The sequence below is a fragment of the Balaenoptera ricei genome, chromosome 19, assembly GCF_028023285.1.
Source record: "Balaenoptera ricei isolate mBalRic1 chromosome 19, mBalRic1.hap2, whole genome shotgun sequence".
In the NCBI taxonomy this organism is placed as follows: domain Eukaryota; kingdom Metazoa; phylum Chordata; class Mammalia; order Artiodactyla; family Balaenopteridae; genus Balaenoptera; species Balaenoptera ricei.
In genome coordinates, this window is record NC_082657.1 from 6,663,015 (window position 1) to 6,684,688 (window position 21,674).

Here is a 21,674-nt window from a genome sequence, read left to right on the forward strand (position 1 = left end):
TCTGGAGACCAACACCTAGATTGGAATCCTAGCTCTGCTACTTAGAGGCTGTGTGACCTCAGGCATGTGAATAAACCTCTCTGTGCCTCAGTGTCTTCATCTGTAAAATGGATCCTATCAACAGTACCTTGACTGAGAGCAGAACCCAGGCCAGTGTGATCCCCAATCTCATATCCCTCACTGTGCCTTCTCTGTCCTAGCACCTCGAGAGCCCAGCCTGGGGTCAGGGAGAGGCCTCTGCCCCAAAACTGGAATTCTGAAAACATCTAGTCTGTGTTCACCTCTCCCCACCCCCACTGCCACCACCCTTCTCTGTGCTGCTATCATCGCTTGCCTGGACTATGGCAGCGGCCTCCTTGTGTCTCATGGCTTCCACTGGGGCCCCCTGGACCCAATTCTCCACACAGTAGACAAGGGAATCTTTATAAAGACAAACTGAACCAAGTTATTCCCTGGCTTAAATCCTCACTGGTCTCCTGCTGCACTCTGCATAAAACTCACCTCCTTATTGTGGCTCCTAAGACCTCGTGTGATCTGTCCCCTTCCAACCTCTCTGACTGCAGCTTCTACCACCCTCTCCCCCACTGTCTAGCCTCACTGATCTCCTTAATGTTCCCAACTCGCCAAGCTTGTTCCAGCCCCAGGGCCTTTACACATGCTATTCCCTTTGTCTTGAACCATCCAAGTCTCTACTCAAATGTCGCCTCTGCCGAGAAGACTTTCCCGAGCACCCCAATCCCCTCCTTTGAAGAAAGCACCTGTTTCTTCTTTTATTTTCTGATTCCCTACTACAGCCTGAGCTCCCTGAAGGCGTGGTCTTTGTTTCCATGACTGCCTTTATTCTAGCGCCTAGACCAGAGTCGGTAACTGAACAGACACTCAGCAAAAGTTTGTTGAGTGAGCGAGAAAACACGGGCATAAGCTGCTTAAAAATCCAGGGCCCTCCGTGCACCCGCCTGCCGCCAGCCTTGCCCGCCTGCCGCCAGCCTTGCCCACCTGTTCCTTGGTCTGTGCTTTCTGCACGTAGTCCCGGCCAACTTTGATGCGGGGGGTGAGCAGGGCGCGGGAGAAATCTGTCACCCCCAGGCCCAGGAGGCGGCAGAGCTTCTGCGCAGCTGAGGGCGAGAGGCACCAAGATGCGGTCAGCACTGGGAGGTGGGGACGGTGCAGACTGGGGGACAGGGGAGAGGGTGTCACCCCCCACTGCTGGTGGAACACCAGCCTTTCCCCGCCAGAGGCGTTACGGGTCCTAAAGGTGTGTGCATTCTCCGGCCCAATAATTCTCCTCCTGGAACCCTAAGTTGGCAAAAATAATTCTGGATGTGGGCAAAGGCTAGACTAGGAGGATGTTCATCACAGCATTGTTTACAATGGAGAAAAAACCAGGAGGCAACCCGAATGTCCAACAGCTAGGGGTTGGTTAGAGAGTCAGGGTGCATCCATTTGAACAAATGTTCTGCAGTCACTAAATACTATTATTATAAATAATAATTATTTATAACATTATTATTACTAATTAATAATATAAGCATTATAAATAATTATTATTTAATACATAAAAAATTAGTATTATAAATTATTACACGGTACACTTAAGATGTGTACATTTCATGATTTGTATGTTTCTCTTCAAGTCCGTGAAAGAACTGTAAACAAATATTGGATGCCAGTAAATGATACACAGGCTGAAGGGTCTGTGCCAATATCTGCGATTTTGAAATGCGCCAGAAAAGGAGATGGATGAACAGAGGATGGAAAGATATTCGATAAAGCAAGTGTAGTAAAATGTCAGGGGTAGAATCTTGGTGGTGGATCTGGGTGTTCGGTATAAAATTCTTTGAACTTTTCTGTATGTTGGAAAATGTCTCAATAAAATGCTGGGGGAAAACTCTTGGAATATGAGTTCAGTGAGGTGGCCAAACCTAAAAGAACTCTTTAAAAATTCATTGCTCTTCCCTATTTTTGTAGGAAAAAAAAAAATTGCCAAAATGTGAATAGCTGTTTTAGCAGAACATGGAGGAAGGGCTGTGTGGGCAGGTGTATTTCTTCTTTCGCCTCTGAATTAAAATGATCATTAAGAAGTGTTTTTGAGCCTCTATCACTTGCGTCACAGGAAGATAGTTACTACAAGTACTCAGCTCCAGCAAAAGAGAAAAACACTGTAGAGGAGACACATTAAAATGTCAACAGTGGTTATTTCTGAGAGGTGATGAGGATTTAAATCAATCTCTCTCTCTCTCTCCCTCTGATGCAATTGCAATTTCTAATTCTTCTACAGTGATTTTGCATTATATGGGAATATTTAAAAACTGAAAAAACAGCACGGAGTACTATGCTGCCAGTAACAGGGTGACTTAACGGGGTTCTAAGCCCTTGGTGTGTACTTTGCCAGCCGGTGGAGCCTGGGGGCTGCTTCTCCGATTAATGTTTGCAAATGCAGAAAATGAAATACACGGGATTCCAAAGGAGATTAATTATACTGACATACAGTTCTCCTCACAGAACCCAGGTGAAGAAACCCCAGTAGAGTTCTAGTTAATAACCTTGAAAAGTTACCCCCATTGCATTAAGGGGGGGAAAAAAGCAGGTTTCAAAACAGTTTATGAGGTCTGACCCCAATTTTGTAAATCAAATGAATGAGTGAGTATGTATGGCACGCCTGCTGGGTGTGTGAACCTGGCCCCCAGATGTCACAGGGATAGCTCAGATCAGTGACATCGTGAGAGATGCCCCTTCCTTCATATGTTCTGTGTTGTACAGCTTTTGAAAATAGCCCGTAGGGTTTCATAATCAGGACAGAAAGCTCTTCCCATCTCGAGGGGAAGGCGGTGTGAAGCACGATTCCATTTCTGTGATAATTATTTCCACATTGATACAGACGTAGAACAACAAAGCCCAGAGAAAAATGCCCCCAAAAATGTTAGCAGTCATTATGGGTAATTTCCCTGCCTTTATACTCCTCTGTCTTGCCATATTTTCTTTCCCATTCAGATTGTATTATTTTATAATAATAAAGAAGCAGAGCTATTTCCATTTTGATAAAAAAAGGAATATCAACTATACTTCTGCTGAAAGGCAAAAAAAAAAAAAAAGGTATATATATGCAGAGCACAGAGGCCAGGAGGAGATATGCCCAGTGCTAATGGTGGTTTTCTGGGAGGGGCTGGGATGATGGAGGGTCCTGCTGTCCGCGCCCCCTTCCACCTTGGCACACTGGTGTTGTGCAAATTTTCAGCGGAGCTCACACTTTTTATAATCAAGAAAAGAGTGGACGGTGTTATCTTGGTAAAGATTCAGCAAAGGGCAGGAAATCAGGGTGGTCCTGGGTGGGAGGTGGGTCTGGCTGGGGAGGGAGGATGTTCTGTACGTGGGTGGGTAGCAGGCCATGCGGTGGTACCTGTGTTGTCAGGCATGGAGGCTTGATCGGTGTTCCGTTCTCTCTTCAGGACAATGTTGCCAAACTGGAGAACGGCCGAGACCATCCGCAGCATGGCTAAGGGGCAGCAGAAACACAGATCAGCGAGGCTCAGGGTCCTGACACGTGGTCTGAACTAGCCCCTTAGAAATCTAGCTTAAACAAGGACCTACTGTATAGCACAGGGAACTATACTCAATATCTTGTAATAACCTATAATGGAAAAGAATCAGAAAAAGAATAGATATATGTATATATATGTATAACTGAATCACTTTGCTGTACACCTGAAACTAACACAACACTGTACATTAACTATACTTCAATTAAAAAAATAAAATAATAAAAAAAGAAATCTAGCTCAAAAACCTTATGTCCAATTATACCACCACCTGACACCAAGCAGGTCTTAAATACATGAATGGATAAATGAATTCTGTATTTTATTCTATTTTTTAATTTTTTGGCCACACCGCGTGGCATGAGAGATCTCATAGAGCAATGCATAGAAGATTTAAAAGAACTTAGAGAGATGAATGAGGAAGATCTTTAGCAATATGGAAAGATTTCTAAAATATCGAGTAAAAAATTCGAGGTGCAGAATGGTGTATATGGCAACCACTATCTATGCAAAAAAAAAAAAAAGGCAGAAAATGTCAAGGTCAGTCAATTTTCCTTATTCTTGGTAATTATGTTCTATAGGGTCACCTGAAACACTGAATTATCGAATGTGAACAAATGCTCCTGTGGGGGAATACAGGTTTGGTTCCTGGGAGCCTCTGGTCACATTTTCATCAACTGATCAATGCATCACCTTGGTTTATGTGTGTTTCTGTTTAAAGACACCTTATCTGATGGGAATGTAAACTGGTGCATCACTATGTAAAACAGTATGGAGGTTCGTCAAAAAACTAAAAATAGAATTGCAGCAATCCCACTCCTGGGCATATACCCAGACAAAACTCTAATTTGAAAAGATACAAGCACCCCTATGTTCACAGCAGCACTATTTACAATAGCCAAGACATGGAAGCAACCTAAATGTCCATTGACAGACGACTGGATAAAGAAGATGTGGTACATATATACAATGGAATACTACTCAGCCATAAAAAAGAATGAAATAATGCCATTTGCAGCAGCATGGATGGACCTAGAGATTATCATACTAAGCGAAGTAGGTCAGAAAGAGAAAGACAAATATCATATGATATCACTTATATGTGGAATCTAAAATACGACACAAATGAGCATATCAATGAAATTGAAACAGACTCACAGACACGGAGAACAGACTTGTAGTTGCCAAGGGGTGGGGGGTAGGGGAGGGAAGGAGTGGGGGTTTGGGATTAGCAGATGCAAACTAGTGTGTATAGGATGGATAAACAACAAGGTCCTACTGTAGAGCACAGGGAACACTCTTCAATATCCTGTGATAAACCATAATGGAAAGGAATATGAAAAAGAATACACACACACACACACACACACACACACACACACATATATATAGAACCGAGTCACTTTGGTACACAGCAGAAATTAACACAACATTGTAAATCAACTACAATAAAATTTTTTTAAAAGACATCTTATCTGATATATAGCATTGATTCACATTGAACTCACAGCCAGCATTCGCTATAACTGGAGTCTGAAGGAAGCTCTTCTCACGCACGTATTTTCTCTGTAAAGCACATCACAGCCTTCCTGCTCTTAGGGACACCGGACAGCATTAAGCACTACATTTAGGGGGACATTTCAGACAGTGAAATCACCAACCAAAAAGCACCCCAAAAGTGAAAAGCGTGGCACTCAACAGACTGTAGAAAGGACAGTGGTTTACAGTGTGGGCTGGAACAAGAAGGCAGAATGTCACCCCGTGAGACTTCAGTTGGGTGCACACTGGGCAACTCAAAACCTTCACTCCTGTATGAATGACCGCAATGACCACAAAAGCACCAGGATTGTTGGTTTGGGGGTTACGAATAAATGTCGTGTGTAGGTGAATTCTCCAACTGGGACACCGTAAAAGAAGATCGATTGTATTAATATTTGCACGTCTACGCAAAGCGTCTAGAAATCTCGCCATGAGTGGGCAATGCTGCCCCCTAGAGGACGTCTCGGGAACGTGCAGGGGTTGGTTAGCATAGGGATGGGGGCCACCCTGGCAACGTTTCTGGATGCCACAGAGACCGGGCAGGTGGGGACCAGAGGAGATGCCCTTCTGTATCACAAAGAGTTGCTCACATTCCGTCTGATCGCGAAACGTCCCAGAGGACATTCACGTCTGTGAAATCATGGTTTGGAATGCTCTGAGACTAATCCCAGCTGCTTTATGTATACACACAAAGTGTTTTGTGTTTGGTTTTAATACACAGTGCATTTTCCAGGAGTGTAGTCACTGAGGAATCCGAGGGAAGGCTGGTCTTGGTTTTGTTCAGAACTATATCAAGATTTGGTCATCGTGTCAAAGCTTCCTTGTCTCCACCCGCAAAGCTGCCCTCTGCTTGGAGTGGACCATATAACACGCCTACATCAGGCTGGGCTCATGTCTGCTGCTTTCGTGGTGATGCTTCAGACCAGCGCCAACACCCAGCTACCTCATCCACGTTCCTCCTTGAATAGTCTTCACGATTTACGGATTGAAAAGGACACTGATCTATTTTCACTTACTCCGTGCCAGGTCCTGTTCCAAACACTCACAAATGACCTCATGTCACCTTCGGAACAACTCACTGAGCCGAATCCTGCAATAGCATCTTGCGATGGGAAACAGTAAAACCCCCATTCGACAGACAGGGAAACCGAGGCACATTCGGGTCATCAACTTACCCAAGATCATCCAGCTCTTAAGCGGCATGGCTGAGACACACCTGGCGGTCTGACCCTGGGGTCTGTATTCTTAACAGCTGTGCAGCCCTTTTCGTCCCTCTTTTAGCATAAAATTCGGATGTTTGTACGAACGTAGAGCACACACACAGAAAAGCACACAAATCACCTCCATCCAGCTCAGTGAGATTTTACAAAATGAACACCCCAGTGGAGCCAGCCCCTCAGAAGCCCCCTTCTGGCCACTCACTGAACTCGTACAGATCTCACACTCACAGGATTGCAAGGAGGAAGCCAGGTTCAAAAGTGCACGGACTGTATGGGTCTGTTTGTTCCAAATTCAAGAGCGGGCGAAACAACTCCATGTTGTTAGATGCCGACATAATGGTGATGGGGGTTGCGGTGAGGGGAAGGGGCTTGAGGGGGCTTCGAGGTGCTGGTGATATGGGGTGTCACTTGCAGAAATTCCCCTAAGCTGGGTGCTTTGGCACCGCGCTCATTTTCTGGTGTCTATGCTACGCAAGCTTCTGCACAAAGTTTACTTAGGAAAAGGGAGGGGCGGAAGGTGGAGGGGGGAACCCTTCTGGGAGACCCATGCCAAAAACGCGTAACCTGAATCTAATCACGAGGAAACACATGCACATTGACAAAACAGCTGGTCTGTAATCTCCCCAAGTGTCAAGGTCACGAACGATAAAGACTCAGGACTGGTTCCAGATGGATGGAGAGTAAAGTGTGACGACTAGATGCAACGTGTGTGATCCTGGACTGGGGAAGTGTGTGTGTGTGTGTGTGTTTAATTTAAAAAATTTTTTTTTTTGCTATAAAGGACATTATTGGGAAAGTTGGCATAAGGTCTGTGGATTAGATAATAGTACTAATAGTGCCAATGTTAATTTCCTAATGATGATACTGTACTGTGTTTGTGTCAGAGAATGTTCTCAGGAAATAAGCACAGACAGATTTGGGGGGTGGGCGGTAAGATAAGTAATGCCCCCTCTCCACAAAATGTCCACGGCCTGAATCCTGTGAATGTTACCTCGCAGGGAAAAATAGACTTTACCGATGTGATGAAATTAAGGATCTTAAAACGGGAGATTAATCTTGCATTATCCAGGTGGGTCCGAAACATAATCATAAGGGTCCTTATAAGACGGAGGCAGAGGGGGAAGGCCACATGAGCAGAGGTTAGAGTGATGCATTTTGGGTTTTTTTTTTCAATTTTTTTGGCCGCGCCATGTAGCTTTCGGGATCTTAGTTCCCCAACCAGGGATCGAACCCAAGCCCTGGCAGTGAAAGCGCAGAGCTCTAACCACTGGACCACCAGGGGAGTCCCTAGAGTGATGCATTTTGAAGACAGAGAAAACAGCCACGAGCTAAGGCATACGGGTGGCCTCTGGAAGCTGAAAAAGGCAAGAAAACGAATTCTTCCCGGAGCCTCCAGAAGGGACCAGCTCTGCTGACACCTTGACTTTAACCAGTAAGAATGATTTTTGACTTCTGACCTCCAGAACTGTGAGGGAATAAATGTGTGTTGTTATAAGCCACTACATTTGTGGTCATTTGTGACAGTGGTCATCGGAAATACGAAGGGTGAAGGGATCCCTGGGCTATACCCCTACTCTCGAACAGCTCAGAACAAGTAATTAGAAAGATAGACAAGGATAAAGCAGATGTGGCAAGATGGTAACGCTTGAGGAATCTGGGAGAAGGTATGCAGCGATTTTGTGTACTCTACAACTTTTCTGTAAATCTGAAATTATTCAAAATAAGGAGGTTAGGGATTCCCCTGGTGGTCCAGCGGTTGAGACTCACGCTCCCAATGCAGGGGGCCCAGGTTCGATCCCTGGTCAGGGAACTAGATCCCACATGCTGCAACTAAGAGTCTGCATGCCGCAACTAAAGATTCCCCATGCCACAACGAAAAGATCCTGCATGCTGCAACTAAAAAGATTTCACATACTGCAACGAAGATCCTGCGTGCTGCAACTAAGACCCAGCACAGCCAAATAAATAAATTTTTTTTTAAAAAAAAGAGTTTAGGGCTTCCCTGGTGGCGCAGCGGTTGAGAATCTGCCTGCCAATGCAGGGGACACGGGTTCGAGCCCTGGTTTGGGAAGATCCCACATGCCGCGGAGCAACTGGGCCCGTGAGCCACAACTACTGAGCCTGCGCGTCTGGAGCCTGTGCTCCGCAACAAGAGAGGCCGCGATAGTGAGTGGCCCCCGCTCGCCGCAACTAGAGAAAGCCCTCGCACAGAAACGAAGACCCAACACAGGTAAAAATAAATTAAAAAAAAAAAAAAAAAAGTTAAAAAAATCCCTGAAAACAGAAGGGGGGTGGTGTTGGTAACTGGCCTGACAGCTTCAAGAAGCCTTACTCTGAAGGACACACAAGAAACAGCTAACAGAGGTGGCCTCCTGGGAGCCCGGGACACTGGAATGATCATAGACTTTTAGTTCGTTTTGAATTTCATACCTTTGAAATGTAGTCAAAAAAAAGATCACTGCTGAGAAGAGACTCAGTTTCTGGAATTAGACAGTGAAATTGCAGTGATGATTCACACCACCTTGTGAATATATTACAAATACTGAACTGTATACTTGACAGTGGCGAATTTTACGGTCCATGAATTCTAGCCCCCCAGAGAAAAAAGGTTTTGGTATAGTTTTCGGGGCACGCCGGGGTGTGCAACAAATCTGAATTTTTCCTCTCCATGTCCAGGATCGTAACTCCTTGTGGAAAGTATCTGTTCCTTATTCATCTTCTAACTGTATCCTCTGCATACAGTAAGCACTCCATGAATGTGTTCATGAATGAACTTCAGCTTGCCACCTTGGGGGGAAGAATTCCTTCCACAGTCCCCACTACTTCTGGGATTCAATCTTATCCCTTATCAAGGTCTTCGGCACCCTGTTCCCAATCCTCCCACCTGCTCCAGCCCCTCAGTTACTCCAACCAGCCAGGCCAACCTCTTTCATCTCCGCCAACACGTGACACTCTCTCTTGCCCCCAGGCTTTCGCCCTGGGAGTTCCCTCCCCATAGAGGCGGTCCAGGACCACCTACACCTGCTTAATTCCTGCCTGACCATCAGGGCTCAGCCAAGCGCCACCTCCTCCAGGGGCTGCCCCGCCCCTTCCGAGACCCCACCCCCCACCCCCTTGACCCAGAGTCACTGCTCCATGCACCTTCCAGCCATCACTCTAACAGGGGATCAACTTTAATCCACTTGTGTGATTTGATGCTCCCTGGGTCTCAGCGCTCCAGGGGGCAGGGGCTTGTTCTGTCTTGGTCACGGTTCATTTCTCCCAGCGCCTGCAGGGGTCTGGCCCGCAGACTCCATCATGTGTTGAATGAATCGATATACGAATGAACAAATGGCCAAGAGTTAACTAGTGGGGGGTGCATTACTGAGGCGTGACCTGGGGCAAGCCAGCGGCCTCCTGGGCCCGGGTTTCCCCTGCTGGGCAGTGGGAGGGGCTGGGCGGGGGGTCAGGGGTGTCGGAGGGGACAGCCGAGAGTCCCGGAAACGCTGCGAGGTTTTGCGGCAGGGCAGCGAGGCACCTCCCAAAAGATAAATAAATGAGCACATCTCCTGATAGACTCACAAGCGCATCATCACCCCTAACAAACTGGATGATTATTCATCCTTAACATCAGCTCAGACCTGACCCAGACTCGAGTCCCCCCCCACCCCGCGGTGGCCTTTAAAATGGCCTTTTACGGTTGGCTTCGGAACCTGCGCGGGTTCCAAGCACCCGGTGAACCTGACGCCTGAGGGGCTGGCAGTCAGCTCTGGCTGGTGATTTCAACCCAGCCAGCGGTAAGCAAGCCCCGACCTGCATGGGCGGAGGCGTGGGGCTGGCGAGGCTACGACGGCCTCACGTGGTAAGGAGCTCACCTCCCTGGTGGCATTTACGGCGCCAACGTGGATGGGAAGTGAGGAGGGGGGTGGAGGTCCTGCTTCCACTGGCCCTGAACGCTCTCTGCCCTGGGCTTCCCGTGGGTGACCCAGAGGCGCCCACCTGCCTCTCTGGAAACGGATCACGGGCTGGCTTTGGAGTTAGACCCGGGTTCCACCACCACCTCATCAAAGGCAGTGAGTCCTATAGGGCAGACACCCCACCTCCCTGGACCTCTGTGTCCTTTTTTCTTTTTGGCCGCGCCATGGGGCTTGTGGGAGCCTAGTTTCCCGACCAGGGATCGAACCCAGGGCCATCCCTAACCTACGAGTCCTAACCACTGGACCGGACCGCCAGGGAACTCCCCATCTCTGTCTCCTCTTTCTTCCAAAGGACAGTCTAGAAAAAAAGGTGACCGGCTGGCTCCACTCCTTGGAAGTGAGACACAAAATCACACTGTTATGAGACCCCATCCACCTGCCACACCAGCAAAAGCAAAAAAGCTGACAACAGTGGTTGCTGGCAACCACGTCGGGGAACAGGTGCTCCAGAGACAGGGTGGGAGAAACTGGAAACTAGCGCCACCTTCTGGACGGCGGCGAGGTCGATTCAGTACAAGTTAAAAAAACAGAGTGGGGTTGGGGGAAGGGAAAGGGGCTGGGGGTTAGAGCTGAAAGCCAAGAAGTCATGAGCCCCTAACTGCTGGATCTGGTGCCAGGTTCCTGGGGGAGGGGTGGGGGGTTCACGACCCTCTGCTCTCTACTTGCATACCTGTTTGAAAGGTTCCATAAGAAAAAGGTAAAAAGCAAAATTATTCAGCAGTAAAAAGGAAGGAAGCACGGATACGTACGACCACATGGATGAAACTTCAAACCATCATGCCGAGGGAAGGAAGCCAGCCACAGAGGATGATATATTGTATGATTCCACTTATATGAAAGGTCCCGGATAAGCAAATCCATAGACACAGGAAGCAGATCTGTGGTTGCCAAGGGCTGCCATTGGAAAACCGGCAGACGACCGCAAAGGGGCGCAAGGTATCTTCTTAGGTCACTGAAAATGTTCCAAAATTGATTGTGGGGACGGCTGCACAGCTCTGAAGGTACTAAAAGCCACTGGCTTGTATTTGGCCACGCCACAAGGCCTGCGGGATCTTAGTTCCCCGACCAGGGATCGAACCTGGGCCCTTGGCAGTGAAAGTGCGGAGTCCTAACCACTGGACCGCCAGGGAATTCCCTGATATATACTTTAAATAGGTAAATGTTTTGGTACGTGAATGATACCTCAATAAAGCTGTTAAATTTCCATTAAAGCTGGATAAAACCAAAAATTGCACCTCTCCTTGGACTCAGCATTTTGTGGCTTAAGAGCTGATCCTGCAGTTCTGTTCACCCATGGGCACAAAGACCTACTTATAAGGATATTCTTGGCACTTTTGGGGGGATGGGGGTTCGTTCCAATAGCAACAGAATGCAGTCACCCGAAGGGTGTGTCTGCAAGGGACAGACAGGCTGCAAGAATCACAGCTCATCTAAACAGTGAAACCTTCTGCAACCACAAAAAACCCTGAAATTCACCTTTACCTACAAAACCAGAATAACTGCCAAAACATGCTGTTTGGTGGGAAAAGTAGGGGACAAAGCCCACGCTAGCACGGGGGTGATGAGCTATTTTACCCCAGTGCCATGCAGGACCCAGGCCAGGGTGTGGGGCCTGATATGCCAGGTGTTTTCATGGTTATTTGGTGCCTCTGAGCCGGTCCTGGGAGGAAGGTCAGGGAGGTGGGGCCCATCTGGATCAACCACTGCGCAGGAACTTTTAAATCAGGAGAGAAATACGGTAACGTTTTTTTTGGAGGGGGTGGGTGGCATGCAGGATCTCAGTTCCCCCACCAGGGATCGAACCCGTGCCCGCTGCAGTGGAAGCTCGGAGTCTTAACCACCTGACCGCCAGGGAAGTCCCAGAAATACGGTAACATTTTGATCAACATTACAGCTGAACATCAGCCCTGGGGCTGGAGAATAATGTGTGTCTTTTCTTACATGTCTGAAATATTTCTGGCAGGAGATGCAGGAAGCTTAACAGTGGAAAACTAGGGCTCAGAGGGGCCCGGGGCGACTCGGTTTTCACACGATGACCTTTGATCATATTCAGATTATGTCACTACACGCCGACGGTGGTGCAAAATTTTTGTTTCGGGACTGGAAAAATCGGAGCTGCTACCCGCGCCCACCACACGGCAGGAGGGTTACTTGAGGTGACCTGTGTCAGGAGGGCAGGCGGTACCTGAGAGGCTCAGGCCCCCACTGTGGCCTCCATCTGAATTTGTTTGTCAGCTGCCCAGGGAGGAGCAGGGCAGTTACGCAACCCGTGGTTGGGAAATCTAGCAGGGAGGCCTGGGACCCTGTGTCAATATGCCTGAGGACGCTGGCCTGTTCGCTGCCTGGGTGGACAGCCAACCTGGCACTGACTGTGTCGTGTCTCCAGCCCTCCCCATTGGCCCTGGAGCCTACAGTGGCTCCCGAGGCCTTCCACAGCCCCGGAGACCAGAGGAGAATGAGACCCAGGCCCGGCCCCGCTCAGAACTGGAAATCAGGGTCTCCGCGGGACTGGTGACAGGAATCACAATTCATCCAGACAATGAAATGCCAGGTAGCCGGAAAAAAGACTGAGATTTCCCCCTCTATGCGCACGTAATGGGTTGAATCGTGTCCCTCTATTCCCTTCAAAAATATACTAAAATCCTAATGCCTGGGACCTCTCAGAATGTGACCTGATTTGGGTATTGGGTCGTTGCAGCTGTAATTATTTAAGCTAAGATGAGATCATACGGGACTGGGGTGGCCCCTAATCCAAAATGATGGGTGTCCTATAAAAGGGGAGATTTGCATACAGATGCCTGGGCAGGGAGGCGGGCGCACCCCGTTAGGCTGAAGGCGGAGATCAGGTGACACTTCTAACAAGGAAACCACCAGAAGTTAGGGGAGGGGAAGGGAACAGATTCTCCCAGGACCAACCAACCCCACCAACACCTTGACCTCAGACTTCTGGCCTCCAGACCTGGGAGATGATCAATTTCACTTGTTTAAGGCACTCGGTTTATGGTGCTTTGTGATGGCAGCCCTGGCAAACGAATACAGTACTGCAACGGAACTATTGTCAAAATGTACTGTTTGGTGAGAAAGGTGGGGGGCAAAGCAGAAGAACACGGGTAATGAGCTGAGTATTTCACCCCAGTGCCCCCCGAGCCCAGACCAACCAAGGAAGACCCCGGGCCAGGGGCAGGGTCCTCCCTGCACCCTCGCTTCAGCCTCCTCCTGCCCTACAGTCCATCCTCCACGGCTCCCAGCCCTCCCATGGCTCCCCAGTGCCCTCAGGACAAATCCCAGCCCCTCAGGCTGGCATTTGAGGCCCCACCTGCCCCTGTGGCTCCATCTCCCCACTCCCCTGGGTCACCCACTAATTGAATCCATTCGAGAAGTTTCAATTCCTCAAACATGCCACGCCTTTCCTGCCTCAGGGCTTTTGCACACGCTGTTTCCCCCTGCCTAGACTGTTCTTCCCCCGATAGCACCAATGCTCACACCTTCGGCTCTCCAGGCCTTCGCGCAAACATCACCAACACAGTGTGTCCTTCCCGATCCCCTATTTAAAGTTTCCTCCTTCCTCCGTTCCCTGTTTTAGTTTTCAAACCGAGCAATGCATGGCCAGGTGTCCACCCCCATCCTTCATGGGGGGCTCTGGGCTCACGGCTCACTCACAGGTGATTTCCTCGTGGGTGAATCCCAGGACCCGCAGGGACTCCAGTGTCTCCTGGAAGAGCTCGCGCTCCTGGCCCGGAGAGGATGATGGCCCGTTGGTCAGGAAGCGGTAGTGGGAGAATGGCTCCAGGAGGAGGTCGGCTGTAGGAGTAACGGGCGGAGGCCAAGGTCAAGAATGAGCTGTAGAGTCAGACTCAAGTCCCGGCTTCCTCAAATAGCCACCCCGGGAAGAGCATCACTTCCCCACTAGGAACCTCGGTCTCCTCCTCTGTCAAATGAGTGGGGATCCATTCTTCAAGGGTTTGGTAGGAAGGGCCGGGCGTGAAGTGGGTATTTAGCACATATTAGACCTTTCCTCTTCCCTCCTTCCATAATGATTCTCTAGTCGCAGAGTTGCCCAGAGAAGGCAGGAGCCGCGCATTGGCAGAAGCAACAGGGCTGCGGGTGCCCGAGTTAGCAGAAGCCATGGGACAGGAGGGGCCGGTGGCAGAGGGTTCGGAAGCCACCGCGAGCAGGAGGCTGGGTGCGGAGGGGCCAGGAGGCGGCCCAAGCTACGGGGTGGAAGAAGCCAGAATGACAGGGGAGCCACAGGGCAGCGGGGCCACCGTAGAGGAGACGGCCTTGGGGCGTTTCCACAGCCAGAAGGCTGGAGGAGCGCAGAGCAGGAGACAGGAGGCAGCAGGAGCCTACAAGCCACGCAAACCACCATCATCGGGAACCACGAGAAGGCAAAGCTGGACTTGTTACAGCACCCGCTGGAGTAAGCAGAGCCCCGGAGTTTCAGGAGAGAAGTGTGTGGGCAGGAGACACATGGCCACGTAGCCGGCATGAGCAAGACCCGGGAGACAGCGGGAACCAGAGGGCAGCAGAGTCTGGGGGTGGCAGGAGTCGAGAGGCGGCAGAAACCAGGGGCGGTGGAATCCGGGAGGCGAGAGAATCCACCACCCAGCAGGAGCCTGACACAAAGCAGGTGCTTGACAAAGGTTAGTGCCTCCCATGTCCTCCGCCCCGGGGGGTCCACACGCAGCTACCACCCAGACCCCGGGGAGGGGTGGGGAGCCATCGGACACTAACCCTTGAGCTGCTCCCCGGCGCCTCCCAGCAGCTGGTAGAAGATGTGGAAGCTGCATTCGTCCTTGGCCTGGCGGATGGCCCTCGACTTCTCCAGCAGGTCTGGGTGGGGGGCGAGTCAAGGTGCCGCATGGAGGGGACCCCCTGGCTATCCCGTGGAACAGTGGAGTCACTCATAGCCCCGGCGGGCGACCTGGTCGCTAACTGGACCAGTGGCTTTGGACTTGTGTCACTTAAGCCTCGAGCCTTAGTTTCCTCATCTGTGCAAGGGGCCCAATACTAACACCCGTCCATGAGTCTATGAGGTGCTGTTGGGGTAAATGAGTTATTATGTGTCAAACACTGCAGCTGTGCCTGGTTTTTCACTACCAAGGATAAGAATACCTCCTGCTGTCATGACCCTCCCAGCCTCAGTTTCCCCGTATGACTACTGGGGCTCTCAGCTTCTCCCTTCTAGGAAAGCCACATGGCACGTTTACACAGTGAAAGCGCTGAGTCCTAACCACTGGACTGCCAGGGAATTCCCAGATAGCTCATGCTTGAGTGCTTACGATGTGGCAGGGGCCATGCTTAGAACCTGCCTCACTTCAGACCCTTCCAGGGTAGGTTCTATGATCCGTCCCCCTCTACAGAGGGGGAAACTGAAGCCCGGAGAGGTCAAATCACATGCTCAAGAGCCTCAAAGTGGCAGAGCTGGGATTCGAACGCGGGTGGGTGTGATTTCTTCGCTCGTTCTCTTAAGCTCTGCACTCCTGGAGCTTCTGGGTTTTCTCTCTTAAGTTCCTACCGAGCATGTGTGGGAAAGGTTTGACACAGCTGGCCTGAGTTAGCCGGCTTGCAAGGCCCGCCTCTGGCTGGTGTCTGGGAACCTGGATTTCGGGAGGGTTCCCAGCCTTCCTTGGCTGATAGGAGGGGCCCCCTGCACCTAAACTGTTTGTGCAAAACAACATGGTTTCTTCTGAACACCCGCTTTCCTTCGGGGACTCTGGAATTTGGGTACGTGCCAGGGAGAGAGTGCCTATGTGATCAGCCCCCAGTAAAAACCCTGGGTGCGGAGTCTCTGATGAGCGTGCCTGGTAGAAAACATTTCACACGTGTTGGCATAGCTGGGAATTAAGCACGTCCCGTGTGACTCCACGGGGCAAGGCCTCTGGAAGCTGGCGCTGCCCGCCCCCCCCCCCCCACTCAGCCCCACGCGCCTTCCCCTTTTGCTGCCTGCGCTCGCGACCTTTCTCTATGGTTAAGTCATAGCCCCATAGCGAGGCTGGGCTGGCCTTCTCCTAAAAGCTCCAGGAGGTCCTGCCCTCCTCCCTTCACGTGGAGATGCTGTCTCTCTGCCCCTTCCTGAGGTTCTAGGATCCTTCCCCTTCTGCAGAGGGGGAAACTGAGGCACAGTTTCTGAGCTGCAGGGAGCCAGCGTTCCCGGCGAGTGTGGACGCCTGTTTTCCGTAAGCGGTGAGATCCCAAGAGCCACCCTCCTTGGCTGCCACCCCTCGTCCCCCCAACCAGGCACCCCTCCCGGCGGTGAGGATACAAGTCTCGATGTTGGCGCCCACGATGTACCCGGCAACGTCGAAGTTGATGCGGATGAACTTGCCCTGCGAGGGGAGCAGGCGGAGGGACTTAGCCAAGGATCCCGCGGGCCTAGAGAGCACCGCCAACCCACACTCACCCCTCCTAGGGCCAGGGCTGCCTCTTGCTTTCTCCCTCCACTGACCCCCACTCCAATCATGAGGTTCCAGTTCGGGGGGGCAGTTCCCAGGGGAATTCAAGGTCCAGGCCCCTCTGACTTCTTTCCTTGGGACCCAGGTCCCCAGCTCCTTCATCTCTCAGACCTAGAAGTCACGGCCCCCAGGCCCCTCCTCCTTCAACAGACCCACACATCCTGCCTCCCCTCCACCGTCCTCCGAAACTCCCAGCTCCTGTTTCACTGACTCAGGCCCAGGCACCGCCCTCCCCCAGCACTCACGAATCGGGAGGAGTTGTCATTCTTTACTGTCTTGGCGTTGCCAAAGGCCTCCAGGATGGGGTTAGCCTGAAGAAGCTGCCGCTCCAGCTCACCCTGCAGGGGCGCGGGGGATGGCGCGTCAGTGGGGGCAGGGGGGTTGGCCCAGCTGTAAGGGGGGTGGGTCTGTGTCACAGCTGGCTGAGTGTCTGTGTGTGAGGGGCCTTTGTGTGTCCGGGTGTGTGCCCGCTTTCCCGCATCTGGGTCTTGCCCTTCAGTCTACTGTGAAGGGAACGAGGAAACATCTGAGGAAACATCTCCAGGATACATTGTTAGTGGAAACAAAACAAAACAAAAAGCAAGTTGCAGGAAAATACCTACAGTGTGATCCCATTAATAAAAAATAAATTGAGGGAAAAGCACACCACAAAACGAGACTCCTATTTCTATAAGGATAGACACATGTCTGTAAACATTTAGAGAAAGGTCTGCAAGGATACACACCAAACTGTCAACAGCATAAGACGCTCCAAGGAAGGAGGACTGAGAGAAGGAAAGAGGAATTTCACTTTATCTGATTTTTGTTGTTGTTGCTGTTGTTACAGTGAATATGTACTCATGTATCACTTGCAGAATTAAAGAAAAATCTTATACCATCTAAGTAAAGTGCTTCAAACTGTTTGGAAGTTTGGTAGTTTCCTCCCCCAGTCAGGCTGATCCATGGGTGGGGATTTTTTATTTATTTATTTTTTTAAGACAGGAACCTTTTTTTAAAATTGAAGTATAGTTGATTTATAATATTGTGTTAGTTTCAGGTATACAGCAAAATGATATGGTTATACATATATATGTATATACCTATATTCTTCTTTTTCCGATTCTTATCCATTATAGTTCATTACAAGATATTAAATATAGTTCCCTGTTCTATACAGTAAATCTTTGTTGTTTATCTATTTTATATACGGTAATGTGCATCTTTTCATCCCCTACTCCCAATTTATCCCTCCCCCAACCCCCATGGGTAGGGATCTTATTCTGAACTTCCCTACAGCCACCTCGGTGTCAGAGCCAGGAACATAGTAGGTGCTCAGTCAACAGCAATCCCCTTCCCCTCTTTCCCAGCCAGGCTCTCAAAGACACCAACTATTTCTTTAAATGCCCTGTGAGCCCTCAGACACTAGCCTGAGCTGGGTGTACACATTAAGCCTACCATAACTGTCAGTGTGGGTCTGTGGGTTGTGTGACCTCGTGGTGTCTGTGGGCTCTGTCTACATATATTTAGCAGATCAACAATAAATGGTAGTTGTGGCCTCTGGGTTGTTTCACATTGGGATCTGTGGCCAGTCTGCACAGACACAGTAGGGCTAACAGAAACGGCTGTGTGGTTGGGGTCTGCACATGTGTGGTAGGACCACACTAAATGGCAGCATGGGCCCTAGGTGTGTGCATGCAGTAGGGCTGCCATAAGCAACAGTGGGGTGGGGGGGGCCTGTGTGCACACAGTAGGGTTGTGTGAAATGACAGTGTGGGGCTGGGCGTGCACACAGCAGGACTGCCATAAGTGGCAATGTGGCTTCCTGGCAGGGGTGACCATCAGTGCCTGAGGGGGCCCTGTCTGCCAGGAAGACTGTGGTCTGGGGTGACCCAGGTGGTATTAGGGGTGACAGGACTCGAGGTGATTCCCCACTACTCACATAAGACACGGTGCTGGTGGAGGCCTGAGGAAGTCACAGGACACGAGACACGGACCGGGACACGGACCAGGACACAGCACATGGAACGTGGACAGACACACAGGTGAACTGGTGGTCTCAGGTGGTGGGTGGGGTGAGGCGGAGAGACGAGGGGCTGGGGAAACTGGCCATGTGGAGCGGGGTGGCGTCGGGGGGTTACCCGCAGCACCTGGGGTTTGAATCCAGGCTAGCCCTTCCTGGGTGTGTGGCCTCGGAAAACCAACTCACCACAGCTGTGACTTTGGTTTCCCGTCTTTAATGCAGGAAGACCACACCCACCTCACTGGAGTGTTACAGTAATAGAAGCAAAGGGACTAGTACTATATAAATGCCCACTTATAGAGTAAACCTGGGCATTGCCGGAACCTAAACAGGCCTGACACACAGTGAATGCTCTGGAATGTAAGCACCTACTGTGCGCCAGGCGCTGTTCCAAGGGCCAATGAGGCCAAGGACTGGCCTTCACATTTTTGTGTCTCTGCTCCCAGCACTATATCAGGCACACAGTAGGGACACAGGGGGCATGGGCAGCCAGGAGAAGGCTGTGTCCCTCCATGAGGGAGGCAGGGAGTTAGTTATGGGGGGAAGCAGAACCTGAGATGGAGGGGGCCTTGCTGGTGGCAGGGTCCAGAGGACATCCCAAGGCAGGTCACTTACCGGGACACCCGGCTCCTTTCTGCCCTTTGGCGATGATGCCACGTGGGCGAGGTACTGGATGACTTTCTTGGTGTTTTCTGTCTTCCCAGCCCCAGACTCCCCGCTAAGGGGGGGCACAAAGGGAAACAAAAAGGGTCAGCAATGTTCCAAGGTAAGCCCCGCCCATTCCAAGCAGAGCCACGCCCAGCCGGGACCCCGCTTCCTCCAGGAAGTCCTTCAGGATTACTCACGTGCAGAGAATGGACTGATCCTCACGATCTGTAGGGGACAGAGGGGGATGCGTCACCTGGGAGGATTTCTCCAGCGAGACACTGGCTACCCTCTTTTCAAAATCCTTCCCAAGGGCTAAGGAAAAGCTTGGATTTTGACGTGTGACCCTCCTAGATTCTAATACCTAACCCTAACTCAACCTCTCATTTGCTGTGTGACCCTCCTAGGTTCTAATACCTAACCCTAACTCAACCTCTCATTTGCTGTGTGACCCTGGGAAAGCAGCTACCCCTCTCTGAGCCTGTGTCCTCACCTGTAAAATGGAGACAACAAACTCCAACTGAACAGAATGTGATTCATTCAACAAACTTCAATTTGAGCCCCTACCGTGTGCTGCCTTGTGCTGAGTGTGTTAAATTCAGAGACATGAGAGTGAGATCCTGGACCCCAGGCTCAGCCTCTAATAGAAAACAGGCCACAGAATGGTAGTTATGGTGACTGGTGGCCCATTGGTGGGTCATCTGCCCAACTTGAGGGCAGAGAGCACAGCTCAGTCCTCACCATCTCCTCCTGCGCTCACCCTGGGCCCGACACAACCCTTCAACAAATGCACACTGACCACCTACTAAGTGTCAGACACTGAGAGCAGTGGGAATTTGCAAGGTCCCTGCCCTCATGGAGCATCCGCTTGAGTGGGGGATAAAAGCACATAAACTAGGGGAGTTCCCTGGTGGCCTAGTGATTAGGACTCTGGGCTTTCACTGCCATGGCCTGGGTTCAGTCCCTGGTCTGGGAACTGAAATCCCCACAAGCCATGCAGCACAGCAAAACAAAGAAACAAACAAAACAACAACAAAACCCCATAAACTAAAAATGAAGATTTGACAGTTGGCAATGTCTGGAGACATTTTTGGTTGTCACAACCTGGGAGGGTTGTCCTACAAGCTTTAGTGGTAGAGCCCAGGGATGTTGCTTAACATCCTATGATGCACAGGACAACCCCCCACTCCAAAGACTGATCCAGCCCCAAATGTCAACAGAGCCAGGATTGACAAGCCCCGGTCTAAAGTCATAAGAAGTGACTGAGGGGAGGGGTCGAGGGCCAGAAGGTGTATCAGAAGAGGTGCTATTTCAGCTCAGCCCTAAAGGACGAGGAAGCAGGGAAAGAGCATTCCAGGCAGAGGGCACGACCAGTGCAAAGGCCCTGTGGTGGGACCAAGTTGGAGATGTCTGAGAGACAGCAAGGAGGCCAGTGAGGCTGGGGGAGGGGGCAGAGCTGGAGATGATGCAGATGGGTTTGGAGACCACGATTAAAGGGTCTGGATGGTTTTTAAGGAGGGCAGGAGGTCTCTGGGTGGTTTTAAGCCAGAGACAGGGCTGCATTCAATAGGGCCTCAGAGTTAGCGGCCTGGTTTGGGAGCCCTATGGACATGGGTTCAAGGCCCAGCCACCTCCCCGCCTTGCTGTGTGACCTTGCGTCAGTCTCTGAGGTCTTCTGTGCCTTACTTTCCCCATCTGAAAAATGGGGCAGAGTGGTTAGGACTTGGTGCTTTCACTGCAGGGGCCTGGGTTTGATCCCTGGTCGGGGAACTAAGATCCCGCAAGCTGCACCACGTAGCCAGAAAAAAAAAACAGCCCCCTACCTCACAGGGCCATAGTCAGAACTCAGAATCTTCAAAAACAATTTTTTTTAATATACCAGCTAGTATATAATACAGTATTGTGGCCTGTTTTGTATCCAGGGCTGAACCTGGGATCCAGAATCTTGCTCTCATGTCTTTGAATTTCACATGCTCAGCACAAGGAGGCACACGGTAGGGGCTCAAATTGAAGTTTCTTGAATGAATTACATTCTGTTCAGTTGGAGTTTATTGTCTCCATTTTACAGGTTGAGGAAACTGAAGCTTAGGGGGAAGTCGTTGGTGGTCCAGTGGTTAGGACTCGGCACTTTCACTGCTGGGGCCCACGTTCAATCCCTGGTCGGGGAACTAAGATCCTGCAAGCCTCATGGTGTGGCCAAAAAAAAGAAACTGAGGCTCAGAGAGGGACAGCCACTTTCCCAGGGTTACACAGCAAGCAAGAGGCTGAGTCGGGGTCAGGTATTAGAATCCAGGAGGGTCACATGTCAAAACTCACAGTGCCCA

The 21,674-nt window shown here is 50.5% G+C and overlaps 1 protein-coding gene across 3 annotated transcripts in view; it reads right to left on the reverse strand.

Moving 5' to 3' along the window:
- The window catches only part of MYH14 (myosin heavy chain 14), a 90,859-nt gene that overhangs the window by 57,358 nt on the left and 11,827 nt on the right, over positions 1–21,674 (reverse strand). For 2 of the 3 annotated variants that reach the window (XM_059905890.1, XM_059905889.1), the window contains exons 4-12: positions 19,551–19,578; positions 19,321–19,423; positions 18,625–18,648; positions 16,952–17,044; positions 16,517–16,580; positions 14,986–15,084; positions 13,912–14,052; positions 3,398–3,493; positions 997–1,115 (exon numbers count right to left, since the gene is read on the reverse strand). In XM_059905890.1, coding sequence (XP_059761873.1) covers positions 997–1,115; positions 3,398–3,493; positions 13,912–14,052; positions 14,986–15,084; positions 16,517–16,580; positions 16,952–17,044; positions 18,625–18,648; positions 19,321–19,423; positions 19,551–19,578 — 767 coding nt within the window. The remainder of the gene's footprint in view (positions 1–996; positions 1,116–3,397; positions 3,494–13,911; positions 14,053–14,985; positions 15,085–16,516; positions 16,581–16,951; positions 17,045–18,624; positions 18,649–19,320; positions 19,424–19,550; positions 19,579–21,674) is intronic. The other variant, XM_059905891.1, reaches the window with a different exon arrangement.